This window comes from Myxine glutinosa, chromosome 2 (genome assembly GCF_964187855.1).
Source record: "Myxine glutinosa chromosome 2, kmMyxGlut1.1, whole genome shotgun sequence".
Classification (NCBI taxonomy): domain Eukaryota; kingdom Metazoa; phylum Chordata; class Myxini; order Myxiniformes; family Myxinidae; genus Myxine; species Myxine glutinosa.
In genome coordinates, this window is record NC_136262.1 from 215,860,425 (window position 1) to 215,882,425 (window position 22,001).

Here is a 22,001-nt window from a genome sequence, read left to right on the forward strand (position 1 = left end):
AGTGAGCAAATATACAAATCCTCTTCAAATTTCAAGTTAATCAGATAAAAATTGAGGATTTTAGAAATTGGGCCTATGTTGACCTTTTGGCCTATGTTGACCTTTTGGCCGATGTTGACCCCTCAAAATACTTGGTGGTTGAATTTAGTGACCAGATATGCAAATCCTCTTCAAATTTCAAGTCAATCGGATGAAAATTGAGGATTTTAGAATTTTGACAAAGTTGGTGACCTCTGGCCTATGTTGACCTATTGACCTTTTGACCCCAAAAACAATAGGCTTCTTTTTTATGACCAACTCCACCATTTGGTGAAATTTCGTGAAGATCGTTTGAAAATTCTGACCTGTAAGCGACTGACATGCAGACAGACAGACAGAATAATGCAGAAGTCCAAACAATATACTTGAAAAATCGTCGATTTTCACAAGTAATAAAATGGAATGATCGATGATAAAAGTATTTTGTTTATTGGTCTTTACACAAATAAATAAACATTCAGCACATCACACACAAACAGATGCTCGATTATAAAACTGATGTTTGTGCACAGATAGACAGAAGTGATGTAACCAATAATTGCTTAACCCTGCTTTTCGCTTCGTGTACGTGGGATAATTTAAAATTTTTTATCTGATTCGGATGCGGATTCGGATCTTAACCAAAATCAAATCGATTCTACCTTGTCAAATACTCTACCTGTCCACCAAGTTTCGTCCGAATTCGTCCACAACTTTTTGGAATATCATGCTAAATATCGTTATTAGACTGTTCACTCAATGGTGAAGAATCACTTACAAAGTTAAACAAGAAAGAGCAATCACAGATTGCAGACCCACACCAGGACGTATTTGTGAGGTGTATTTTGTGGGGTATTTTTTGTGCATTCTTTCATTATTTTGTACAACTCCACTTTCATCAGACATGCGTGACACATGACGTCCTCTTTATAAAACCAGATTCAATATTGTATTTTAAATATATCTTTTTTAATGAGGCTGTCCTCATGGTCTTTTGCATCTTCAGAGTCTTTTGGGTCATCAGGGTCCTTTGGCTCTTTTGGGTATTTTGGGTTATTGGGGTGTTTTGTGTCCTCAGTGTCTTTTGGGTATTCTGTGTCTTTTTGGGTTCTCGGGATTTTTTGGGTCCTTTGGGTCCTCTGGTTCTTCATGGTATTTAAGAATCTTCAGGGTTTGTTGGGGCCTTGGTGGTCTTAAGGGTCTTGAAGGTTCTTCAAAGGTCCAATGGGTCTCAGCAGTCCAAAGTGTCAAAAGGTACATTCCGATATTACATAATTAATAGACGTACGTAATTAATATACAGGATGCCAATGACTTCAAACAGTCCAAAATTAATAGATATATTGAAAATTCACATGGCTGAAAAAGATAATATAATAGAGTTTCTTCTTCTTCAAACAATAACACCTTCTGTCTAGCTGCCAGACCGTAAGACCAATCATGTTGAAATTTTAAGCACGTGTTCCGCATTAAGACTACTACATTACTTTGAAGTTTGATATCGATCAATGAAGCAGTTCAAGAGATATCATTTTAAAAACATTTTCGTTCAATCCAATATGGCCACCAAACTATGTGATATATGAATTATTCAAGGACAGCATAGGATACGCAAGGCATGGGGAACATATGTGAACTTTCCATTCAATCTGTTCAGCCATTCTGGAGGAGTGGTTTTAAAGTTTTATTCTTCAAAAAATAATAGCCACCAAACCATGTGACATATGATGTCATATTCGGGGAACTTTTTGTTCATCATGGGTATGCGATCATGCATGTAATGTTTTGCCTCAATCTGTTGAGCCGTTTCGGAGAAAAAGGGTTTTTTGTGTTTTTTTAGGCTTTTGTGTTAAAATAAATATGGCGCCCATACCACGTGACAATAAGGACGTCATAATTCTCTTTAAGAAAATCTACCGGAGGAGTTGCACCTATGGTGAAAATTTACTGTCAATCGGACCAACGTTTGCAGAGAAAAGCATACTTATTCTGTGCGGACAAACAGCCAAACAGACAAACAAACGGACTCAAATACAATACCATCTCCACTGGCGAGGGTAACAAGACCGAAAGTCTAACAACAGTGTAGCCATGCTTATTTGATACTTTAGTTGTATGACCTAGGTGGGATGCCAGTTAGCAGTTAGCAAATAATGTGGGTATTAAATTATTTTGACTTCAGGCATGGACAACCGGTTCGTGAATGACTTGGGTAAAAAAAAAATTGGCGAATGGCAAACGATGAACCAATAAATTCCACATTCCTATGCCACCTTCAGTTGAACATCAGGTATTGACAGCACGTCCGTGAAGGACTTGAACAACAAGTACAAAAAGTTTTAATTAAAACAAAAGCCGTGTCGATGTTACACAATGCCTAGATGCAGCTGTGCCTATAACGTCGATGTTATAGGCACAGGACATTCCTATTGATTCGATTACTTGATGTTATTTTTGTGCAAAGTGAAAATATATCTCGGCAATTTCCCGTGTGTGGCGACGAATTTTTAATATATCTCGGCATTTTCCCGTCTGTTATTTCAGGCGGTGTATGACTGACCATGCCGCGATTTAAAAAATATATATCTCGGCAATTTCCCGTGTGTGGCGACACGTGAACGAAGCTATGCTCCTCTCTCCACATTATTGTGACGACGTATAAATTAAATATTTCATCGTGACGATTGTCATCAAATGGACGAATTTTTAATATATCTCGGCATTTTCCCGTCTGTTATTTCAGGCGGTGTATGACTGAGCATGCCGCGATTTAAACAAAATATATATATCTCGGCATTTTCCCGTCTGTTATTTCGGGCGGTGTATGACTGAGCATGCCGCGATTTAAACAAAATATATATATGTCTCGGCATTTTCCCGTCTGTTATTTCAGGCGGTGTATGACTGAGCATGCCGCGATTTAAACAAAATATATATATCTCGGCATTTTCCCGTCTGTTATTTCTGGCGGTGTATGACTGAGCATGCTGCGATTTAAACAAAATATATATATCTCGGCATTTTCCCGTCTGTTATTTCGGGCGGTGTATGACTGACCATGCCGCGATTTTAAAAAAATATATCTCAATGGACTTGAAGTTACAGGCCTTTGAGAATTCATTTCGTTCTATAAAGGGCAACTTTCATCGCATTTTCTTCCCGGTTTTTTTCAACCGAGTCTAAAACTATGTTAGCGACTGTGAAAAATGAAATGATATATCGAATTTGATTTGAAATAAAACTGTGTGAGAGAGAAAGACACCACGGGCCTACAAAACAGGCCTCAAAGCTATGCGAGTTAATAAAATGGTGGATATTTGTTTATATGAAGCCTCTCCCAAAATGGGTGGAGCTATGGTTCCCAGAATGGGTGGAGCTTTGAGGTTTTGTCTTCTCTGCAAGAACAAGAAGAAGAAGAAGAACAAGAAGAAGAAGAACAACAACAACAGCGTGCACTCTATGAGCAGCGTCTGCGACGCGGCTAAAAATGTACATAATCTGAGTGTTGCTATATCCAGTCAATGGAGAAACTGCAAATGGGGAATCGGCGAATGTCACGGATAGAAAACTTTGACGTCATTTCCTCATTCTGCTTTAATCTCCATATCTCTTTATTTTCATTCCAAAGAGCATCATTCATCTATCTATAATTCCAGTAATCTCTGTGTGTATGTATGTATGTCTGTATGTCTGTGACCGCTGTTTCTCGACAACCACGGGTCCGATATACTTTAAACTTGCCAGGTATATTGCTGGGGACCCGAGGATGTGCCTTTTCAAGGTTTCATATTAATCGGACAAGTAGTTACCGAGCTATGTCCAAAAAACGATTCAACCAATCAGAGAGCAGCGAGCTATCACGTGTGCCGAACGTGCCGAACAGACTCTGCCTCGGACGGCACATTTGAGAGCGTATTCATTTATTTCACGTTGGCAAACTATGTTGCCGCTATGTTGGCGTTAAACTATGTTTTAAAACTAATTAAAACTAATTTGCGATTCTTTCGCTTTCCTGCGCGTTTGTGCACGCTATGGCGATTTCTTTACCAAACTCCGCAAGCCGTTCGCTTTGGACCAAACCATTTCATGTAAATAGAGGGGGGGGATTGTCACCGTACTCGCAAGCCGTTCGCTTTGGACCAAACCATTTCATGTAAATAGAGGGGGGGGGGGATATAATTTTAGATATAGATATAGTACGGGCATGCCCTAGTCATTCCAATCCCAAATTAATACCATGGTATTAATACATCAAAATATAATGTTAAGTCACGATTGTATTGAGATATTATCAAACCAGTGAGCCTGAGCCATCATCATCTGTTCACTTCCGGATTCGGGAGCAAGGTCTGTGTCGGTCGCATTTCAAAATCATAATTGTATTGAGGAATTTCTGAAACCTGCTACCTACATTATGACACCTCCTGGAACGCCAAACAGTTCCATGGAAGGTTTTCATATTCTTGGGTAAAATGCCATGGGCATAGAAAAGACCCCTTTATATTAGGGTATGTGCAATGTGGCAAACTATAGAAAAGAAAGGACATTCCATAGCTTGAAGAAAATGCCAAATAATACTAAATAAGGGGCATTCAAAAATCTTGTGTGCATTCTGGACTACACTTGTGTTCTGAGGAGGAACCAAGTAATGCTCCAGAAAAGTTAATATAAAGGGGCGTCCAACATCTGGCAAATAAAATACATTTACTTCTTCATGCAGCTGTATGAATGATATTGGCGCCCCTTTATATTAACTTTTCTAGAGCATGACTTGGTTGGATAAATCCCTCACAAATATATTTTCTAGAGCATTGGGAATGCCCCTCTTTTCTATACTTTGCCAAATGGCACATCCCCTTATATAAAGGGGCCTTTTCTATGCCCATGGAATTTTATAAAGTGTGTATATATTTTTATATATTTATTTATGAATATATATTTATATGTATATTTAATTTTAAAGCAAAAAATATAGCACTTTGGTGGAATTTGTTTCAAAAGCCATTAACTAGACCTATTGACCGATGTATATTCGAAGTTTCATCTAATTTGAATGTATAGCCCTTGACATATGAACGCCAACACATTTTGGGCGGACGGACGGACGGACAGACACCAACGTGATTTCGAGGGTTTTTGAAATACGTATAACTCAAAAATGCATAAACGGACGTTGCTGAAATTTGGAACATATTAGCCGGCGAAGCCGGTGTTGTGAATGAACGTGTACGTATTATGTTGAAAAGCCAGATTTTCCTGGATCCTTTGAGAATTTCTAAGCTTTGACACACCAAATCGCTCCATGGAGGCCGCCATCTTGCGGATGCGGAAGTATGAATAAAAAATTGCGAAAAAGTTCAATAGGAGTTTGTTTCACCCGTCTTTTTTTGATTCACAATCTTATGCACCTCTAATTTGTAATTAAAATACTTTAAGACCAACCTCGTTCCCCGGGCCCGCACGGGCCCTGGTTATCTTCAACGAAAATCGTCACCAAACACCGGAACCAATGAGATTCGAGCATTTGAAAAAATATTTCAAAAAAGCTTATTACCGTTTCGGAGGCTGAAAACGGCGTCAAATATTCTAAAATTGACGAAGAATTCTTTTTTAGAAATCTCACGGCCGTAGGGGATAGTTTTTCACGGCCGGAAATATCCGAAGTTGAGACGGAATTCACCGAATTAATCAAGAAGGAAATTATATAAATTTTAATCTCATCCAGAATGCAAATGGTGTCATTTTGAACTCGGTACGGTACCTACTACACCTACCTACTACCAACTACCTAACCTACTGATGCCATAGTGATGGGTAAAATAGTGGCAAGAGGCTTTGGCTTCGCCGGCTCATTGCGGCTTTGCAGTCCGGTACGAGTACCTCGATCTACAAAGCATTTACTTCTGAAATTTGCAGCCGATTTCGTCCAGTCGAAGCCAAGCCACGCATTTTCAGTCTCCATGTAAAAGCTGCATACACAGAAACGATGCCTTATATAAAGGAAGGGGCGCTTTTCACCTCCCTTTGGTTTCCTTTCAGTGAAATATGCAACTGTAATGGTTACAAAACGTGTCCCCCTGTCATGTGACCAGATACTCAGCTCTGATTGGTGAACTTTTGTGGGGACGTACGGACAGACAGACAGTGTTTTAGACAGAGCAACGCCGTAAAAAGTGAAATATCACACCGTGTAAGATAACTACTTTATTCGTTAGGCTATATAGGTGAGGGCGAGACTACCGGAAGTAAACTGTAACACGTGCCCTTTTGTGGTTTGTTTTCAACGTATCCAATCACGTGACTGCTGTCGCAAAGGGTGCACTAACCGGAAGTTACGTGGTTCCGCGGGCGGCTACACAAACATTTCGTATTATTTTTCATAAAACTTTATATTGTTAGAAAGAGAATTACTTCTAGCTTGCCGGAAAGTTACAATTTTAAATATCAGACAAGAATTAAGCGAGTTATGATCAAATAACCGACACCGTTTCCATAATTTCCGGCTGTAACACGTGGCCTTTTGTGGTTTGTTTTCAACGTATCGAATCACGTGACTGTTGTCGGTGCACTAACCGGAAGTTACGTAGTTCCGCGGGCGCCTATAGCTGCTTGGCGTGCTCACGCGAGATCTCAAAAGATCCCGCTGAGTCGCAAGGAAATATGGTATAATCACACAACACAGACCCAAACGCACACATTGAGCTGGAACAGCATTACATTACATCTCTCCTTCAAAATGAAAATCTATTCAAAGATTGAGTTTTAGAATGAAAATCAACTTAAAGATACAAATATGAAGCAGAAACATATACTGAGCTCTATAAAACATCTTAACTATCGGTCGATGAGAGTGCGTTTGCTGATGAGGTCACGCTGCCGCCATATTGGAACTCCCTTCCGACCGATCGTAGCCAACGTGAAAAAAATCACAAAATAGCAGGTTTTTAAATAAACAGAGTTTTTATGTTTAAAGGATTTTTCATGATTTGGTGAGTACCACAATGGCGGCCGGTGACCATTTTTTTTTAGCAAACCAGTGATCCAGTTTTATTTAGTTAAAGTCGTGTAACAACACCAACCATATGCGGAAGTAATCATCCATTACCGGAAGCGACTGTATGAGTGAAGTATAATATTTGAAAGGTAGTTTTAACGAATTGAAATTTTGGTACTGGCAACTTTTTTTTAATTAAACCGCCATTCACATAAATTTTTTTTTATTATCTTGCAGTGGTAACCAAGCGTGAAGCGATATTAACAGAGCAGTGGAAGCGTCGTTGTTTGTGTTGTCTTGGAGGCCAAGATGTCTTCGTACAGAGTAAGTGTGCGACCGTTTGTGAGGGATTTTTATCTTTATTTATTCCTTCGATTTCTGCTGCAGGTTACATTCATTGTCCCCACAGCCGTAGTCAAATGTAGTGAGAGATATATAAGTGGATTTGGAGCCGCCTTATCTTGTAGGCCTCTGGCAGGGTAGAGTGAGGGTTGCCGTAAACCTCGCCACTTTTTTTTTTTTTTTTTTTAAATTAAACAAGGAAATTCAATACAGGAGGCGGCCATTATACCAATCAAGGCTGTGCAATGCTTGCCAACCTATGGTTGTTTTTTCGTTCCTTATAAAAGAAATGGCCTGAGATTACCTTCCATGAAGATCAGGCAAAATTTGGAAGGCAACTGCCTCACCACATGATTCTGTGTACCAAGGGCAAGAGGGTGGGTATGCTAGCGGCAGACGAGATGTTGATAAGTCTGTGCATGAGGGATGGGGCAATGCTTTTGGGAGAAAATTCCCATGCGGCGGAGATGTAAGACCAATCCTGAAGAGAGAGGGCGAATTGGAGTCCACTTGTGGGAGGGGGAAAAAATTCCTATGTGGCGGAGATGTGCGAGGGCACCTTGGACTTGGAGTTGCTGCCAGTCAGGTTGATAGAACTCCAGACTCTGTAGTGTTGACAGCAGTCAAGGAGATGTAAAGTCTCATGAGAACGTGCTATTTTGTGGATGGTCTTGATGATATTCGCGTGACTTGGTTAAAATGGTGAGGGGAGGCCAGATTTAGTTTTTTTTAAAATGGGTTTCCTAAACTTCTGTGGTCTTTTTTCCCCCATTGGCGATTTATGGAATTCTTAACGGATCGTGTTTTGCAGGATTGTTTCAATCCCTCTGAGCTATCAGATAGTACGCTAGTACTCTTATGTAGGGATTACGTGGAAAAATGCTGCTCCCATCTGCTACATACAAAACTAAAGTTGGAGTATCTTCTTTAAAAACTCGCTTAGTCTACATATGAGAGCCTACATGGTCTGTTCAGCTGATGGTCTCAGCAGGGATCACTTTTCAGTTCTCCAGACCAAGGCAAAAGCAAAATAAAGCAAAAAAAAACGTGATCGGTCAAACCTGGGAATTCATCTTCTTGTTCATAATATTAATGATCTTCTTCAGACGGCATATTTCCGAGCTGCCTCTATCAATGGCAATGATTCTGCTACCATCCGACAGAGTTTTACTTCCTGCAACATCATTTGGTATTATAATTCTCGTAGCTTGAAAGGATTCCACGAAAAGTACGTAAAACTACAGTCCTATGTAAAAGAATAGGACGGGGTAGGCGTGGCTATGACTGTAAATCAGCTTGATGGGGGCCGAGCCGCCAGACACATTTGCCTCGGTGTGGACTGTGGACGTTATGCGTGATGTTATGTGGCATCAAATAATATCAGCAGAAATATCATGTCTCGGGAAATGCCTTGTTTTTCATTGTTGTATTTATGAAAATAAAATAATAGTGAGGTACCAGGGCTATACACCGCACACGGGACACGTGATCACGAACCCTCCAGTCACGGGCTCTCGGCGGCAGATTCGCGACATCAGCGCATCACTGAGGCCGTCGTATAGAACAGTTTCATCTTTGTTTTGGCATACTGCATCGACTGCAGTAGTCAATGGTCAATTAATTGATGTTTAAATATAAAAATCCTAGTTTCCCTACTCGCTCAACCCTGAACCTTGCTATGCACATGCGCAGATAAGAAAGTGTGTCACGTGTACAGTGTGTTTGACGAACGTCTTTCTGATGATTTATAGTGACTGTATTTGTCTGGCAAGAATCTACTCAACCATTACCGGGGTCTTCTGATTTCTCAGAACCAGGATTTGGATACGACAGATAAGTACTTATATCTTGTTTTGATAAAGTTCGTCATTGAAGTTAATTTTTCAAAACTATTATCAGAGAGTGCGTTGGCACTCTCGATTATACGTACTAACATCGGGATAACGCAGATTTTAAAAAATGTCGGCCCCACCCACTGATACAAAACAAAGGTTGGAGTATCTTTTCGTACTCTCATAGTAGTTTATCGAGGACATTTGCAGTTCGATTATATAATTTTTATTAACACTTCAAGTAAGCAAAATGGTAAAAACTACGAGAGTGTCTTTCACGTCCGGCCGTGCATAAATTCCTCGAGAGGCTCCGCCCCTCCCCTTTGTCCCCACCCTATTGGTTCGAGGGAAACGTTCAAACCGCATCCACTTATTTTGGGCATTTATAAGTGCAGGTCCTTGTGTGGCCTGAGGCTGGATGAAGACATTTCTCTTTGAGAAACGAGCAATAAGACAGAGCTGCAAGATACAGTCAGGGTTACGTAAGACAATATAGGAACACATGTGCAGTGTTTGACATTGCTGACTAAGATATCTTGGCACTTTTGCTCCAGGATTGGGTATCCTCTAAGTGCTGTACCATTGTGTTATTCCACATGGTAAAAAATTACAGAAGCAAGTGAATAAAAAAATTTATGCTAAATGAAAAAGGCAATGTAGGGATGACAAACTACAGTCTAAAAAAGGTCCAAAACAAGATAGGGATGATGTTGGTTTAGAGAGTAGCTAACAGTATTGCCATCACATAACAATCCCTACATCACTGCCTCATTTACCCTTCATCAATTTATTATTCCTTCAAGCTTCCACAAACACTCCACTGGTTACACCAGTACTTGATTACTCTTGTAGTGTAGCCACATACTGAGACTACAAATTATCAGCCTGAGTTCAATGTTATAATATCAGTACATGATCATCAACTTCTTACAAACTGCATGCACATCTCTAATAACAGCATTCTATAATTATCTGCTTTTGGGATTGGTTACTCTTAAGTTGATAAAAAAAAAAGTAGGAAAGACAACTGAAGTTGCAAGAAGTCCCTGAAATTATATAGGAGCTTCTTATACTTGTGCAGAAATGAAATATAGGAGCTTCTAATACTTTTAGCTAGGCCTACCCTAGACAATAGTCTGGAGGCAGTGATGTAGGGATTGTTATGTGATGGCAATACTGTTAGCTACTCTCTAAACCAACATCATCCCTATCTTGTTAAGGACCTCTTTTAGACTGTAGTTTGTCATCCCTCCATTGCCTTTTTAATTTAGCATAATTTTTTTAATTCACTTGTAAAGTATGCAATGCATAATGTAGGTTAACACAAAAAAACAGCCTACAAGTGTGTGTCTTGTGTGTTTTCAGGCTGCAGATTCAAAGAGGGAAGAGTTTCGGCGTTACTTGGAAAAGTCTGGGGTTTTGGATGCACTGACGAAAGGTAATGGCTTTCAGCATTTTAAATATGGTACTTTCGTGTGCGTGTGTGCGCACGCCCTTTTCTCTGCGGGTGCATGCGTGTGCGTTTACAGTGACTCAGTTCGACTCTCTGTGTACTTTTAACATGCCGTTGCTAGCATGAAATGTGTCATTGAAAGTCTTTTTATGAACATAATTTTCTGGATTTAGATGAAAGAGTGGCAATTTCCAAATGGTTAACCATCTTTGTTTTCTTCCTGATTGCAAATTGGACTCAAGGAAATATGGGAAATACGAGACTTATTCGCAGATGAGAGATGTCGTGTTCGTACTATTTCCTGTTAGTACAAGTGAATGGCGGTCGATGTAGCACACATACGCAAAAGGACGCTTCCACTTTTACCAAAAGATGCAAAAATATAGTATTTCTCTTGTGGCCCCAGAACCAAAGAAATATATAAATATATATATATATATAATACATACATTAAAAATATATAAATACATGTTTTCTGTTGTTTTGTTGTTGTAGTTTGTGTTCTCACTAACTGGGGGTGGGGGTACGTATGCCTCCAAGTGTTGTTGCCGCATGTGGAGACGTAGGTGCCCCTACTGACCCACCTTAGCTGACTGTATCGAGGTTAAAGGGTTGAAACACTATAATGCTTAGGACTTTGATGAAGACCCAGTCAGTGAGGCACACTTGTGATCAGGTGTGTTTTGAAATTATATATACAGTCATCCCTCGCTATATCGCGGTTCACTTTTCGCGGATTCGGTACATCGCGGTTTTTTCTCGCTAGTATATGTAAAATTATATCGCGGATTTTTCGCTATATCGCGGGATTTTGCGGTATAAATGTATTTTTATATACTATTATTTTAAATATTTTTGTGGTAAAATAAGCATTTTCTAGCCTAAAAAATTAAAAAACGTAAAGAAATAAGAAAAATACAGTATTTAAAACATATTACAAGAAATAAAATACTGTACATAGTGTACAGTAGAAGGGTAGACAAAGAGTCGTGCGTATGGAAAACGCCAGTACATTCATCATCGTCATCACCTTCATCGTCATCAGTACTGCACAGCTAATTCATCATCATCTTCATCACGCAAGTTGTAGTATTGAAGAGCCGGGGCTCTTGCTTGATACGGACGAAATGACGGGCAAGACACAAACTCGTCCGAGAAGATATTTATTCTCAAAACCAACTCGGGAACACTGAAAAGCCCATTTATCGGGCTGCATTATAAAGCACAACCAGAAACCGAAAGCCACGCCTCTCAAGCGTGGCGTGCTTCGGTGAATCGGTGGTCACGTGATCAACAGGTGTAGCTGATTATACCCGCAAAGCGCGGCACGCTTTAGCGGTCACGTGACCAGCCACTCTCGCGCCGGGAATCCCCGCCGGTGACGTCACCGGCTGGAGCAAGGAGATTCTGATGCTGGTCTTGCTTGGGGAACCCATGGGTAGCTACAGTATCTTCAATGGTGAGTACCCATTAGAATTTTATATGTTGTTAAAATTACGTATGTTTAAGAGTGTAAAAAGTGTTTAAGAGTATAGGAAGTGTTTATAAGAGTATGGGAAAGGTTAATAAGAGTGTGGGGAGTTCATAATGCTTTAAAATATATATTTAAAAAAAAAAAAAAAATGGTCGCTACTTCGCGGATTTTCGTTTATCGCGGGGGGTTCTGGAACGTAACCCCCGCGATAAACGAGGGTTCACTGTATTTATTTATAACTGCCCTCACAGCAATACAACTCTGACTCCCATCCCCCTCTCCCTAACATGATTAATAGTAAATATCATTTTCAACTTATCCTGTGCATTGACAAGCCCCAGATATGTCCTTCCCACCGGTATTAAGAAGCAGAAGCACCCAAAACAGATCCAGTATCTCCCTCTGAGAAGTCTGCCTAAATGTTAGGAATGATTCCATCGTCTTTCCAATAGCAGACATCCATTAAACAAATCACCAAGCCTGCCATGTTCACACGAGGTAATCCCACAAGGTTCAACGTACACACACTTGCAGCGATGGTCAAAGGTTCGAGTAGTAAGTGCCCGTCTCTGAACCTTCGGGCCACATTCTCTGGACTTTGCTGTATGGGAAGCAGCAAGCTATCCTCTTCTTGGGCAAGTTGATCAGAATATTCTCCAGCTCTTTCTTTGTGTAGAGGTACACCCCTTCTTGCCGGTACTTTTCCAAGTATTTTGGGCTTCCTTTAGAAGCTTTGTGAGCCATTTTGGGTAACAATCCTCATCTCACGCACACTATATTTTATGGTGCCCTGAACACCGCTGTTTTTAGGGGTTTCGGCACATGTATACCGAGCATTGTTGAGCAGAATACGTCATTTCTAATGTCTCGTATTTCAAACCGTATAATGCATTTTAAAAATGGCTGAAGGGACATTTGTTGTGGGATAGTGGAGGGTGAATTTGAGAAAATTGAAACTGTGAAAAGGTGAGAAATGTGAGAATAAAAAAAAAAAAAAAAAAAAAGGGAGACATTCTCCCAAGAATATGGGAGACAAAAGGGATGGTGCAGAGAAGAGGCATGTATCAGGAAATGTATAATTGATGAGGAAGGGAGGGGAGAAGTGGGATTGGTTCTATCATTTTTTTTTTTTTTGGCCTCTGCTATTTTACTCTTTCTTTGCCATTGTTTTTGAGCTTTGCACCCTTATGCTGCTGGTGTCCCCCATGCTTTTAGTTGTGGAAAAACGAGGAGTGTGGAGGGCGGGGGGGGGGGGGGGTGAGGGGGGGGGGGTCTAATTTTAAGTCTGAGTTGTGCTGATATCTAATCATACTTCCTGTTCTTTTGTTCACAGTCTTGGTTGGTTTGTATGAAGAGACAGAGAAACCCAGCAATGCACTTGAGTATCCTTTATACGTGGTGAAAGTATAATACTTACATTTGTGGGTGTAGGCATGAAATACTTCAGGAAAGTAGGAATGTGTAGGTTTTAGTATGGACCGTGTGACGCGAAGAAGAAGCCATCTCGGTGTACATAAGCAGGGTAAATGTTCAGGTTAAGAATGTTTGCATGTCACCATAAGGGGCGTGGCTTTTGTGTTAACTAGTTCCAGGGCGTAAGATTAATAAACTCCAGTGTGTAATTGGCCCCCTATGATTTTTTCCCTTTGTTCTTATAAAACTCCGCCGGCCAGGCAATAGGCTCCATTAGCCAACCACGCCACCAGGGCCGACAGAACCGGACATTACTATCGGCAAGAAGGAACCCTGTCATCCGAACATTCCCGAACAGAGATTAGATTCCGCTCCCCAACGATTCGTGACGGGGAGGCCACGCCTCAACCTTCGTCATTGGGTGTCAAGCAAGGCCGTGCGGCCCTGCCCCGAAGACGACGATTTGTCATGGCGATGGACTGATTTAATGGGACGTAGGTGATTGGACAGAGTGTGACGTCAGCGGTGGAACATTCGAGAGCTCGGAGAGCAAAAAGATAATATTGGTCTCTGGTGATGCTTGCATTCGTTGAAGGCGGTTACACTCTCTTCTGGTGCTGGCATTCGTCGAAGGCGGTTGCATTCTCTGTTCTTGTGCTGGCATTCGTTGGAGGTGGTCACATTCTCTTTTGTGCTGGCTTGCAAAGAGAACGGCGGTGTTTGCCTTTTGCTCTTATCCTGGTGATTATCATGGCAGTCACTTGGTTGTTTCGCATGGGAGGACGATGGGCGTTTGTCTGTGTGTGCTGGAGAAATCATCAGAGCCGTGTTAATGAGGAAGGGCCACCTGCATGGATTACCTCATGGTTGGGGTGCGATGAAAAAGCGACTCTACGCCATTTATGCGTTTCCCGTGCGGTGGTTCAAGGTGACGACCACCAAGCCCTGCGTTGCGACTAGAGCTAAGTGGCTGCACAACCAACATTATTTTATTTTCTTTTATCATTCCCTTGTCTGTATATGAGTCGGATGGAGGAGCCTCAACCTAGGAATTTTAGTTTACTTCACCTTTCGTTGTCTTTACATTACTGTAATTTACATTACTGTAAATAAATTTATATTTGTTGAATTTTACTTGTGTGTCTTGTTTCGTTTCTTTGTTCTGTGGGTTCGGATTGACCCCGTGTGTTCCCAATTAGATAAAGCTTCGGGCCTTTCCCGCGCGTGCCAAAGACAATCCCGCCAAGGTTCGAAGAACACCTCGGAGTTGAAGCTCGTTTCAGTCATCTGTCACCCAGGGATCTTAACTCCAGGGACACGGAAATACCTAATGCAAGAGATGACTACTGTTGACTAATATACGAGTATATATATATATATATATATATATATATATATATATATATATATATTGCTACCGTTTTGAGATTTGTACAGTAAACTCAATAAAGGTTAAAGGTTTGCCCCCCACAGTTAGTCACGCGAGCAACATGTAGCCTCATTTGTAGTATAGTTATGTCTTAGTATATGTGAGAGTAGGCCCCTTCCAGTGTTAATCCTGCGTTGTGTAAAGACAGGAGGATAGGCCCTACTTCTACAAACCATTCCACGTCCCTAGGCTCGATCCATTGCGGCTAAAAAGCCCTGGTTGTGTTGGGCACGAGTTAACACGAGGTGGGCCTCGGAAGGTGGAGGAGGGTTGAGGTCGGCGCAGCAGCGAGGCGATGACGGTAAGAATGAGCCACCAATCAGGGCTCTCAGCGTGTGGCTGCAGCACTGCGTCACAGGGCGTGGTTGGAACATCGATCGGGCTAAGAGGGTTGGCAATAAAACCGATTGCGCGAAGCCCCCACCCCAGTTATGGGAGAGGTGCGCTGAAGTCAGGGAGTTCTCCGTTATGAGAAGGGAGAGGCGCTTGAACAGGACTTGCAGAGGATAAGCGCGTTGTGAAGGACTTGCCGAGGACTGGCAAAGGAGAGAGAGGACGCGCTTGAAGAGGATCACTCGCACTGTATGAACTTGGTTACGAGAGAAACGCGGGCGCAGCCAGGGCGTTTATAACTTGCGTGGTTCAGCCAAAGCGAGTGAACGCGGCTGAATAACCGCCAGCCTCGCTATGTCCGCCCTCTACCGTTCGCCCCGAGATTACCCGTTTGTTCGAGCGACACGATACGAGTTCCTGCCTTCGCCTACCTCCATCTTCGCGGGACGTGCCGGGGACTGTGGAGAGCCGGCCGGGGCCGATCCTGGACGACCACCGTGGCGCTGGAGAACTCCTGCCCATCTGCAATCCCTGTGTGAGTGTGTCAGACGGGCCCGTTGTCTTTGGGTAGTAAGAATAAGACTGAATAAGGATTTCCCTGTGTCTCTTCGTCCTGTACTGTATATACGTGCCATAATAATTAAATCTATCTGTTCTTTCTTTCTTCCTTATTCGATCGTCTTTGTGATTTCTCCATTGACTAAGCGCGGCACGAGTAAAACCGCTTGAATCGGGGTCCATTAATTATAACTGCGCGGATCACGTGTACGCAAACCGCTCGGCGTATAACCATCACACGTGGTTCGTGCGAGGCTTATTTCCTCGCTTCCAGGGCAGCGCTAGTACTTAGGTACGAGCGAATTTGGTCCCGAAACCCTATTTGGCGCTGTCCGGATAGGTGCTCCAGTCATAGGTCTTGGGTCGCGCCAGGTCAGTAAAGACAAGGGGATTAATCCCCCCTTGATAAGGGGAGAAGGCCGGCGACAGAACGGCAACAATATCATTTTATATATCAATCCTGCTTAAGATCACAGTCACCCTGCTTAAGATTAATCCAAACCTATGGGGAAATTATGATATAACTAACAAAGTTGTACACGAGATTGCATCTTCACGTATATAAAGTGCAGATGTTGCAACATTTGGGACCGTGATTTACCCAATCGAATGTTTTGAATCGATCAATAAGTTGTTAAATTCATTTTACTCTTCTTTTCTTTCAGTGTCAGGTGCATACATGTACAAATCAAGACACTCCTTATTGAACCTTCTATTTAGAGCTCTTTCAACCATCCAAACAATAAAAGGCTTCCTTTATTACTTGCGAAAATTGAAGATTTTTCAAGTACTGTATTGTATATTGGTTGGTCACGTGTGCTAGTCTGTCTGTATGTTAATCGCCAACAGGTTACATTTTTACTCTGACCTTCATGAAACTTCACCACTTAGTAGTGTTGATCATAAGGTAGAAGCCTATTCATTTTCAGGTCAAAAGGTCAACATAGGGCAATGGTCAACAACTTTGTCAAATTTCGAAAATCCTCAATTTTCATCCAATTGATTTGAACTTTGAACAAGATTTTCACATTGGCTCACTGAATTCGACCACCAGTTATTTTGATGTCAACATAAGCCAAAAAGTCAACATAGGCCAAAGGTCAACGACTTGGTTGGATTTTCTAAAACCCTCAATTTTCATCTGATTGATTTGAAATTTGAACAGGGTTTGCATACCATGTCACTGAATGAAACCACCAATTATTTTAAATGTCAAATTTGTTTTAGGGATTTCATGGGTATCGTGTTCTGCACAACGTCTTTCTTGGCTATTTATTTTGCTGTCGCATTTTTACCACGGGCTTCTGTTAGTGTGATGTAATTGCCCGTTTTATTTTCTCGTCTAACTTTTTCACAAAAATGCAAAAAAATATATATATATATATTGTCACAAAATAGCACAGCTCCATTAGCGGGGTGTACAATCATCAAAGCCAATTCTTGTCCCTCATTTTCATTGGTGTATGCCATTTGTCTTTTCTTCTTGAAATATAATGCTGTGCTTTAATGCTGTTCTAATTTATGATATCTGAACTTTCTTCTGCCAAACAGACCATGGTGAAGGTGTAACATGATGCAAAGTCTACTTCGTCCAACATGTGATTAATAAGACAATGGTAGAAGATGCACATTACATACAGCAGCATCTTGCCCTTTTTATGTGTAAAAAGTTTTAGCAACTTATTGTACACATTCTTTTGTTAGCCGCGTCGCAAGACGCTGCTCATAGAGTGCCCTCTGCTGTTGTTGTTGTTCTTCTTCTTGTTCTTCTTCTTCTTGTTGTTCTTGCAGAGAAGACAAAACCTCAAAGCTCCACCCATTCTGGGAACCATAGCTCCACCCATTGTGGGAGAGGCTTCATATAAACAAATATCCACCATTTTATTAACTCGCATAGCTTTGAGGCCTGTTTTGTAGGCCCGTGGTGTCTTGCTCTCTCACACAGTTTTCTTTCAAATCAAATTCGATATATCATTTCATTTTTCACAGTCGCTAACATAGTTTTAGACTCGGTTGAAAAAAAACGTGAAGAAAATCCGATGAAAGTTGCCCTTTATAGAACGAAATGAATTCTCAAAGGCCTGTAACTTCAAGTCCATTGAGATTTTTTTTTTTTAAATCGCGGCATGGTCAGTCATACACCGCCCGAAATAACAGACGGGAAAATGCCGAGATATATTAAAAATTCGTCGCCACACACGGGAAATTGCCGAGATATATTTTCACTTTGCACAAAAATAACATCAAGTAATCGAATCAATAGGAATGTCCTGTGCCTATAACATCGACGTTATAGGCACAGCTGCATCTAGGCATTGTGTAATATCGACGCGGCTTTTGTTTTAATTAAAACTTTTTGTACTTGTTGTATATTCATTTCCTTTTCAATCAGTGGCTGGGTCACTGTGTATACCTAGGCTTCTCTCTATGTTGTTGATTTCATTTTTTTCTCCCACATTTGCTCTTTGTGAACTTGTGTTTAATTTATTGTTTTTTGAAGCCTCTCATTGAAGGTCCACCAAGGTAGGTAGCAGTAATCTCATTATTCTGTTAAACTATTTGGTTGGATCATTTATTTATCTTCGTGAATTTGCCTTTAACTTGTCCGTATATTGTTTGTTTTTTAAGATCTCTGAGTGTACTTTTCCCAAGTCTGAATTTGTATTCAGGTGCAGCTCTTTCTTTCAGAAGGATTGGGGCGGAAGCCTCTTATGGCTGTTCCCCATTGAGTAATCAATAAATTTTGCTTACAACGTTGGCATTCACTTTAATGATAGTTTTCCCAAGTGTCAGTCTTCTATCTTCCATCTATATTATTTATATATATATAAAAGAAAGTTTTTGTTTGTTTGTTTGTCTGCACGCGCTAATCTCCTGAACAGTGAAAGATAGGAGGAAACCTCTAAAACAAAAAATGTCGGGACCGGCCCCGGGAAGGTTATAGGCTAGGTGGCGAGGCCGGTCGAGGCCGCCTCGGCCGGGCTGGGCCCATTTCGCAATAAATCTTCTTCTTCTTTCAAAATTCTCTTGAAGTACAACTTATGCACTTAATAGGAATATCTGACTTATTGCAACACATGCTTTCAAAATTCTCTCTCGCGGGGCCTGACAGAAGAAAGAACAAGGAATCGTTGAGCACGAACTGATACTGGGCTTGCGTCAGACCTATGTACAGAAGATTAAATTCATTCAAAAAGAACTCAGGCAACGCCGGGTGCATTCAGCTAGTCTAATATAAATATAAATGTACATTTGAGTGAGGTTTGGATAATGGATTTAAGAGGCTTCCACTCCACTTTTGAGTTTTCTCCATGGAAATAAGAATGCAGTTTGTATACATGTCGAAGTCAGGAGATGCAGTTGTTGTTTTATGATATTCACTTCACTTTTTTTCTCATCAAGGTATTGGCTCATGGAAGAGCAGAATGATAGAAGGAAGATAGGAGGTTATCGGACTGACAACAGCAAGGTAGGGACAGGCCAATGCAGAATGAGCTTTCAGACAAGTGTGTGGGTTGTGCTACGGATTCGGCACTTATTATTATTATTGCTGTTATTATTATTATTAGTGTGGGTTCTAATTATTATGGGTATTGTTGTTTAAGGGAAATGGTTATTGTGGTTAAAAGGTTAAAAGTGCTCATGGTAAAAATGAGATGGGAAATCGGATCGTGACCCAGAAGGAAAAGGCGTTGAAGAAGAAGAAGGCAGAGGACAGTGAAAGACGTGCCTGGGAGCTCTGTACGGAGCGTGGTTGAGCGAATGTTGCGAGTGGACTTTGAGTCCTTGAAAGGAGGTTCGAGCAATAGGTGATATCGCCGGAGTATTGTGGAGCCTGCGTAGACGGGTATCGGCATTGAGATTCTGGAGAATCCTTGCCTAGAATCCTTGCCTAGAAGCTCTGGCTCGAGTGAGGGCCATCCGCCATTTCGCCCCGCACGCTACCTTCATCGGAAAAGGTTTTTGTTGCGTCGGTTGGGCTTATCCTCCGGTGGTTTGCCGGGGACCACTGTGCAATAGAGCGGCGTCTGAAGATTGCACTGCGGTTCGTTGATTGAACGGTGCAGGTGCACGTCTGGATCGCGTCTTTGGGAGTTCCCTTTCTACCGCAAGTTTGCTGGGTGGTGGACCACATGACTTCTGTGTCGCTTTGACCGTCTACGCCTTGGTTGCTCTTGATCGGACATTGTTCCAACGATCGCCGGAATGCATCAACTTCGCCTTGGAGGGTAATAGAGACATTGAGGAGGGCTCGGTTCCATTTCCTGGGAGTGCCGTGAGTTTGTGGTTACCATCTTAAGATATTGATTGTAGGGTTGGTTGCCACCATTGTTGTATGGTTCTTTTTGTGTGCTTTTAATATAATATTTGTGCATTGACAACCAAGGGTGTGGTTTCCTTATTGATTTGGATTGTTTCCTTTGAAGGTTTCATGGATGGTTTCATTAGTGATTGATTTCGACACGGAATAACATTTATATATTTCTGCCGGGGTTCCTCTCGGGGTTCGGAGGTTACCGAGACCAGGAGATTGCAGAGGTCCCCGTAACAGTTGGGTTAATTGGGTGTGGGGGTAGTTAGAAAGAGTGAAATGGGGGAGCATGTATTGAGATTGGATGACTGGAGCACACTCAATAACCAGGCGCAACCTCATCCCAACATAACCACATAGACACTGGAACAGATGCATGATGTGTTTAACAATGCTTTTTGATGTGGCAAGTTATTTTCTCTTTCTGAGTCCTTAAATTTGGACGAAAGGAATAATTCCCGGCATGTTTAACAAATGTTTATAGAATTATGAGTAATATACTAACGACAAAGTTGTGCTGAGTAGGTTAAAAATTTCAACACACTTTTGGTGCAATGATCAGGAAACTTGGTTCTGGTATGCTACCACATTTTTGAGGAAGATGAACAGTCAAATAACCCAAACAATGTCTTTGCAGTTTCCTGATCAAACTTGCTTTCTGTTGAAAATACTTCTTCTTTTTTTTGTACACAACATCGAGGCTCGTGTAAGAGCTAACATTAATGACAAAAATACAAACGGACACATAAGACGAAATAAAGGGAGCGGGAGACAAGAGGGGGAAGCACACAAGTACAACATTTGAGAGCAGGGACATCGGGAGACCTGTGGGAGGAGGAGGGCATGGGGGAAGAAGGCATTTGAGGTCAAAACAAAACAAAAACACATGGACACTGCTAGGACTTCCAGGAAAGAAGTCAGTATTTCAGAAAAGTGGATCTGGGGTGAATTAACAGGGGTAGAAAAGATCAAGGTTTGGGGGTGGGGGAGATAAGAGATGGTGGTGAACAGCTGTTTTAAAGACCTGGAGGGATGAGTGGGATTGAATAGAGTGAGGGAGTTTGTTCCAGAGGCAGGAGAAAAGAGTAATGAAAGAGTGAAGGTGAGCAGAGAGTCTTGATTTTGGCAGTTTCACCAGAAGAGGGTTGCAGGCAGATCTTGTGCGACCTGCAGGAGTACTTGGGGGACAGAGCACAGACAGGGCTGGGGGGGAGGGGGGGGGGTGGAGAGAGCTAGGCCAGAGAGGAGTCGGTAGAAGATAGAAAGACCAACACACTGCCTGCAGTGAGTAAGTGAAAGGCCCTCATAATCGGCTTCATCGTGGGAGATTCCAATGATTCTGAAAGCTTTGGTTTCAACAGCGTGAAGCCGAGCGAGGTGTGAGGCAGTAGCACCAGCCCAGAGGGGAGAGCAGTATTCCATTGAGCTGCGGATGAAAGCCTTGAATGTGGTGAGGAACTCAGGTGTGCCAAGGAAGGACTTGACACGACGGAGAATGCCCAGTCGATGACCGGCTTTGGAGGCCAGCCAAAAAAAAGATCATGGCAGATTGTGAGACCCAAGAGATTGAGTGACAGAACGTCTTGGAGAGGATTGTTGAGAAAGTAGATGGGAGGGTTGTCCAGACTGTCTTTTCGAAGAGACATAGTGAGAGTGTGAGATTTGTCAGGATTGAAAGACATGTTCCACTTGTTTGACCAGTCTGTGATTTTGACCAGGTCTGCAGAGAGTAAAGAGGCTGCGGACTGCCGATCTGAGGGATGAGGTATGGAGCGGCAGAGAGTGGAGTCATCAGCAAAGAGATAGAGAGGATTTTCCAGAGAGTCGGAGAGATCATTGATGA

At 41.8% G+C, this 22,001-nt stretch overlaps 1 protein-coding gene across 3 annotated transcripts in view; it reads left to right on the top strand.

Moving 5' to 3' along the window:
• The first annotated feature begins 7,087 nt into the window (after positions 1 to 7,087).
• Positions 7,088 to 22,001, top strand: part of MYCBP (MYC binding protein) — a 34,792-nt gene continuing 19,878 nt past the window's right edge. Inside the window, exons 1-4 of one of the 3 annotated variants that reach the window (XM_068106312.1) lie at positions 7,088 to 7,161; positions 7,250 to 7,336; positions 10,552 to 10,624; positions 13,447 to 13,495. In XM_068106312.1, coding sequence (XP_067962413.1) covers positions 7,322 to 7,336; positions 10,552 to 10,624; positions 13,447 to 13,495 — 137 coding nt within the window. In that variant the 5' untranslated portion in view covers positions 7,088 to 7,161; positions 7,250 to 7,321. The remainder of the gene's footprint in view (positions 7,162 to 7,249; positions 7,337 to 10,551; positions 10,625 to 13,446; positions 13,496 to 22,001) is intronic. The other 2 variants (XM_078772254.1, XM_068106313.2) reach the window with 2 other exon arrangements.